Consider the following 6735-nt stretch of genomic DNA (forward strand, 5'->3'; position numbering starts at 1 on the left):
ATGATGTTGCACATATACACAATATTATTCAGCTGTACAAAAGCAGGAAATCCTGACATTTGTGACAACGTGGATAGACCTAAAGGGTATTGACGCCAGGGTTCTTGTTCACGAAGCCGAAGAATGAGCTTCACAAACACTCAAGGTAGGAGAGCGAGGTACAGGCTTTTATTTAGAGATAAAGTGAAAGAACAGGGCTCCCGGCTTATGCCAGGAGGGGACAAGAGAGTCCGGGGTGGTGCGTTGTCTAGGGGGTTTATAGGCAGTTGAGAGACCAAGAGTGAGGGATGTGGATCCACCAGATGGTCTCTAAGTGTTTATTTTCAAAGAGACTCTAAGTTTCTTACCGGTTTTTCAGACTATTTTGCGGAGTTAACATAAGAAATTTACTGCTTTGATCCTTTCTCAGAATAGCAGTTTCTTGGTTTGGGAGTATATCAGTCAAGGCTGCTTGTATTGCTTTCAAGGTGAGCTGAGTTACTGACTTGATTAGGGCTGGAGCAGGAAAAGCGGCATCTGGGCAAAGTTAAAGATAAACTGGGCCTTTTAGCCACTAAAGTAAGTTTTACAATAGCCTCATTTAATTGACGCAAACAAGACATGGCCTATGCTGAGGTATTTTGTTATCTGGGGGATATTCAAACATTCCAGGTCAGGTTATTCCTGGCTTTTTAGTTTTAACTAATCTTCACTGAAGAATGTTTATATTCCTAGTTTAATATTTTACTTTAGAGAATTAATGTGACTCTGTCTTTGTTTAACTGTTTAATATGGAGTTTTGGTAGGAGTCTTTTTCCGGAGGCCCTCACCCTACTCTGACTACACCCAGGGTCCCTGTCTCAGTATCAGGCTAAGCAAAATAAGTCAGAGAAAGACAAATGCCACATGATTTCACTTAAATGTAGAATCCAAAAAACAAAACAAACAGAAAGAAATAGACCCATAAATACTGACAACAGACTGTTGGTTACCACAGAGGAGGGGTTGGGAGGATAGATGAAATAGGACAGAACATAACCTCAAATTATAAAATAACTTAGTCATAGGAATGGGAGTGCAACATAGAGAATATAGCCAGTATAATATCTTGGAATAGTAATGAGGGGGAGACTACACTTACCTAATGAGCACTTAGTCATGTTTGTAATTACTGAGTCACTACGCTGTACATCTGAAATCAATATAATATTGCATACAACTATATTTCCAATAAAAAAGTAGTTCCTTATGTAAAAAGCAATGGCTTAAATAAAGTGGGATTTATAACTACTGTCTCTAAGATGTCTGGTGTACAGTGCTTTAAACCAGAGAAACTTACACCATTTAACTGCAGTTAAAGCACACAGCACATTTTGGCTGAGAACTGTACTCAATGTCAGGAAAATATTACCAGGAAATATGGAGAAACATTGTAACAGTGATCCAGAGTACTGAGTTTGGAATCAAACTGTCTTGGTCTGAATTCCGTGTCTGCATTCCATTCAGCTGCATGACAGGGAGCAAGTTATCTGACCCCCCTGTGCCTGAACTTCATCACTCCTTAAATGGTATAGTAAAGGCTCCACCTCAATGGATTTGGGGAGGATTAAATTAGCAATAGACATAAAGGACCTAGAACAGTACCTGACACATAACTACTCAAAAACTGCAAACGGGGGCTCTCTTGTCCCCTCCTGGCCTGGGCCAGGAGCTCTGTCCTCTCACTTTCTCTCTAAATAAAAGCCTCTGCCTTGCTCTCCTACCTTGACTGCTAAGTTCATTCTTTGGCTCTGTGAACAAGAACCCCGGCATCATTTTTGGGGCTCATCTGGGATAACTTGGGAGGACCAATTATAAACACTGGTTATATTACCAAGGCTTTGACTGGAATGTGACACCTGAGAGACACGTGCGTAAACTCAGATATGAACCGCTTTACAGAACTAAGATTGCCAACAAAGCCCCTTGGAAGACCTGGCATGGTACCTTGCTTACAGGGTTCCCAGCAGCCTGACCAGATTATGGGCCACTTATACCCAGTGAGAAGTGACTCAGTTCTGAACAACAGAATATGACAAAGATGATGGACGTCCCTTCTGAAGTTGGATCACAAAGAGACTCTGCTTTGGCCTTGCTGTGTTCCCGTGCTCTTCTCAGGCTCTGAGGAAAAGCCAGCTACCCTATAGAGGCCCACATGGAGAGGAACTGGGGTCTCCAGCCTATAGCCCCTGAGGCCTTGAGGTCTGCCAACAGCCATGTGAGCTCGCCTGGATGCGGATCTTAGCCTGGTTGAGCCCTGAGCCGCCTGCAGCCCTGGCTACGATCCTGAGGAGATTCTGAGTCACAGGCACCAAGAAGAAACCAGCTAAGCTGTGCCCAGATTTCTGACCAACAGAAATTACACAGGTCTTGAAGACACTTACGAAGCCCTCTGAGCAAGTGTAAGTATTGATGAACCTGTGTTTGTGGCCTGATAACAGCCAGCACCGACCTAACAGGCAGGCGAATGAGAATGAAAGCAGATCATCCGAGACTTCAGCTGACTGCCGTCTCTCGACTGCATCTTGGCTGCAATGTCCTGAGCAGCCTGGAGCCAAAGCCACCCCATCAAGCTTCTTCTGAATTTCTGACTGATGGAAATTGTAAGATAATAAATACTTACTATTGTCTCAAAAAAAAACACAAAACTGCAAACAATTATTTTACCTAGATCAGTGGTTCTCAAGGTACAGTCAGTTTTACCCCCCAGGGGACATACAGCAATGCCTGGGAACATTTTTGGTTGTCACAAGTGAGAGGGTGCTACCGGCAGCTAGTGGAAGAGGCCAGGGATGCCGGTAAACACCGTATAAAGCACCCCTGACAACAAAGACTTACCCAACCCAGCCCACAAGGTCAATAATGCTGCGGTGGAGATAGTGACCTGCACCAGAGGTACACAACCCATGGACAATAAACTCAAGGAGAATAATCAGAACAGAGAAGCAAACAGGCTGTATGCACATTTTAAACAGTAATGAAGCTCATTTTAAAGACATTGTCGAAGTAATGTTGAGACATTTTTTTTCTCATTCCTTACACCAAAATAAATCCCAGAGCTGAAGTTTCAGATGTAAAAAGCAAAAATGCCATAATCAGAAAAAACTGACAGATTAGGGGCGAAAAAAGCAATGCATATACAGATAAGGGCTATTATTATTCCTAGTACATAAAAGAACTTGTAAACTTCAACATACCGAAACCTAAAAAGAAAAGTGAGCAAAAGACACAATACCAGCAATTCACAAATAAAACTGGCTCTTGAAAATATGAAAAAATATCCAATTTTGATTGCAAAACTATCCTGAGATCTCACTTTTACCCATTAACTAAGCATAAATAAAAATCAGAATAACACAATCTGTTGGCAAGGCAATGGGCCAACAGGCAAGATCATGTATTGCTGACTGGAAAGCAAACTGATACATCCATTATTGGGGTTCTCGGAGAAGTGTGTGAACATGGCAGTATATAACAGAACTAAATCTATGTTTTCCTTCTGACCTAGAAATCTCAATTCAGAGTATCCATAAGACACACTTGCCACAAAATTGAAAATGCACATGCACAAGGTCACAAGTAATGGATTATACTCATTAAAAAAACAGGAACCCGGGAGTCCATGCTGATATAATTAAAACTCTTCGTCAAGGTAGAATGCCAGCTAACAAGTGTAGAAGGAATGATGAATATAAATAAACACTATTTGGCTACAGCAGAGAGGCTACTGATTCAGGCAGAAACCATTAATGAATGCTAAAGGTGGAAGTTTCATGGGGAAAACAATACTAGTGTAATCTTGGAATAACTCCCCACAAAATACTAATTAGTTACAAAGAGAAAACTGATGAATTAGGTGGTCATATCTGGCAGATACCAATGCAACCTGGTGATCAAGGTTAGCATCTCCAGTACTGGGGATGGGTTGAAGCATCTGTGATTCCTGGTGTGACTTACTGAGAACGCAGCATCATGATCTGTGGTATTCCTGCCATGAATGAATATCCTGAGTATACACCAGATAGATCCATACTGGGATTTCTCCTACAGAATGTAAGGTATCTACTCTTTAAAACTGTCAAAGACATAAAAGACAGGCAAACGCTTCCTATCTGTAGCTAAATCATCAGCAACTCCGGAACAAGAATTATGCCTTAATTGCCTCTACATCATCCTAACCCCTACGGTCTAATACTAATATAGAGCTTTGCAAATCCTAGGAACAGTGACCACGCCACCATTAAACAATTCCTGTCTGCCTGATGTCTTCTAAAAATCTGGTCTTTACACTGGCAGCAGTAAGTTAGGTCAATTTTACCGTTCGCTGCTAAAAACGTGAATCGCCCAGTACAAGAGATGCACAGCAAATTAACTGACCCTGTGAGCCAGAACTGGTCTGGCTGCGGGTAGTAACGAAGCCTTCAGAGAAAAAAGCACCTCTAAAGTACGGAGAGCTCCCCCGAAAGACTCGAATAGGCAGGAGAGGGCAGAAACCGTAGAAAGGGCGAGGCACACACAGGAGTCAAGAAACAAATGCAGGTTAGAAAGAACGCACGGGGTCCCGGGCAGGACACGCGCAGGGCTCTAACGGCAGGGGTCCGTGGCGAGGGATCGGAAGGGCCAGCGCCCCCTCCAGCGCCACCGCTCACCTCGCCCCGCAGAGGCCAGTCGCGGTCGTAGCAGAGGCGACCTTTGTCGGAACTGCGCAGCGCCTCCAGGGTCTCCCAACAGCGGCCCTGCGACGGCATGGCTAAGGCTCCTGCGGCTTACGCCGATTGAGACAACATACACGCTCGAGTCAGTGGCGCCCAAATTGGCGCACGCTTCCGCTTCCGGGGCACGCCCTCGCGACCCCTCCCCTACCGGCTTACAGCCCGCCTCCGCCGCCCAGCCAGTCTTCCAGCGCGCCTGCGCACAGGGTTTGGCCCTTTAATAGTCGTTTTTCTGCAGGTACTTGAGGCAGGGAGCTTCTGAAGGTTGCGGCCTCCAGATTGCAGAACAACGAGTATGTATTGCTGTGCACGTGAAGAAACTGGAATCCTCATACACTGCTGGTCGACTCTAAAATGGGACAGCCCCTGTGGAAGACAGTCTGGCAGTCCTCAGTGGTTAAAGAGTTACCATTGAACCAGCCACTCTTCACCTAGGATGCAATGTGCATCCACACAAAACTTGCAGAATAGAATGTTCGTAGCAGCATTTCTCTTAATAATAATCAAAAAGTGGAAACCCAAATGTCCATCAATTGATGAGTAAACAAAACATGGTGTATCCATACAACATATTACTCAGCCACAAAAATGAAGTACAAATACATGCTACAACATGAATGAACCTTGAAAATTTTTTCTAAGTGAAAAGAAGTTGGTTACAATATTGTTTGATTTCATTTATGTTAAATGTCCAGAAACAATAAATCCATAGAGACTCGATTACTGGTCGCCAGGGGCTGGTGGAAGGGGAAATGGGTAGTGGCTGCTAATGAGTATATTTGATTTTAGGCTGATGTAAATGTGTTAGAACTGGATAGAGGTGCTAGCTGTGTTAAGCAGGAAAATAGATATGAGCAGGGTGGAAAGAGAACAAGGTCAGTAAAGCCCCCTAGAAAGGACTCAGTTAACCAGTTAGAACTAGAAATCCAGAAAAGACTCAAAGTGAATCAGTTAAAGCTCAAAAAAAAGGTCAAGAGCAACTTGGCCTTGAATGTTTGAATATTCCCCAGATAAAGAGAAGTATCTGAGCACAGCCCAGGTCTTCATTGTGTCAATTAGATCATTGTAAGGTTTACCCTAGCCTGCGAAAAGGCCCACCTATTTTGGGGAAAATTGTACCATTTCCAGACTAGCTAGCCTGGGTTTAGTACATCTGCATATCAATATGCAGAGGTGGAAAGAAGTGGAAAGAAGGTGGAAAGAATATTCAGAGGTGGAAAGAAGTATGGCTTTAGTGCATTTGTACCATTCCTCAGGGATGAAGAGAAGTTCATTTCATTATCAGTGGGTAATTACCTGGGCTAGGAGGGCTTATCTGTACCTGATAGGTGAGGGGGAGGGGGGGTTTTTGGCTTCTGCTGGAGCAGGAAATAGAGAAACGGCCCTAGACTGCAGTTTGTATGCAATAAACGAATTTTAAACTTTATTTCTCCCTTGGACTGAGGTATTTTGGAGATGGTTTTTAGAGATATTTTGCCCTGGGATTTCCTCTCCCCACACTTATATTCTAGCTCATTTGGCAGGATTCCTCTGAACCCGAAATCTGTTTTAATGGGTGTGACCTTTGGGAGGGCCACCCCAAGAAATGATGGGGAGGAGTGGCACTCGCACCAAAGGTCATGTGGTCATTGTAAGATGAATTCTAGTCGAAATAAGATAAATTCTAGTCGAAATAAGCAGGCAATGAGAGGCAACAAAGGACCAGGCAGTTTATTTGAGCGCAACTCCTGGGTCATGTTCCCAGGTCTGAAACACAGGCTGGGGAGGTCACACTCAGCAGGGCAGGCAGCGAGTTTTTAAAGAAGGCAGGGGGAGGGAGAGCAAAGGTGTACAGGGGTGCGGGGATTGGCTCGCCTAGGGTACGTGGGGGGTCTCTCATTGGCCTTTAGCCAGGTACTGGAAAGTTACCACTGCTCTTCTACCTTAGGGGAGGGCTTTAGTTAGGAATGTTGTCTGATCAGCCTCTGGAAGGTTGTCAAACCAGAACCTGTTGGTCTCTTCGCCT

The 6735-nt window shown here is 44.1% G+C and overlaps 1 protein-coding gene across 1 annotated transcript in view; it reads right to left on the bottom strand.

Annotated features, from left to right (window-relative positions):
- Positions 1-4841, bottom strand: part of GLE1 (GLE1 RNA export mediator) — a 36446-nt gene extending 31605 nt beyond the window's left edge. Inside the window, exon 1 of the mRNA XM_037008036.2 lies at positions 4668-4841. Within this exon, the coding sequence (XP_036863931.2) occupies positions 4668-4766 (99 nt within the window). The 5' untranslated portion in view covers positions 4767-4841. The remainder of the gene's footprint in view (positions 1-4667) is intronic.
- Positions 4842-6735: the final 1894 nt, after the last annotated feature.

This window comes from Manis javanica, chromosome 2, assembly GCF_040802235.1.
Source record: "Manis javanica isolate MJ-LG chromosome 2, MJ_LKY, whole genome shotgun sequence".
NCBI lineage: Eukaryota > Metazoa > Chordata > Mammalia > Pholidota > Manidae > Manis > Manis javanica.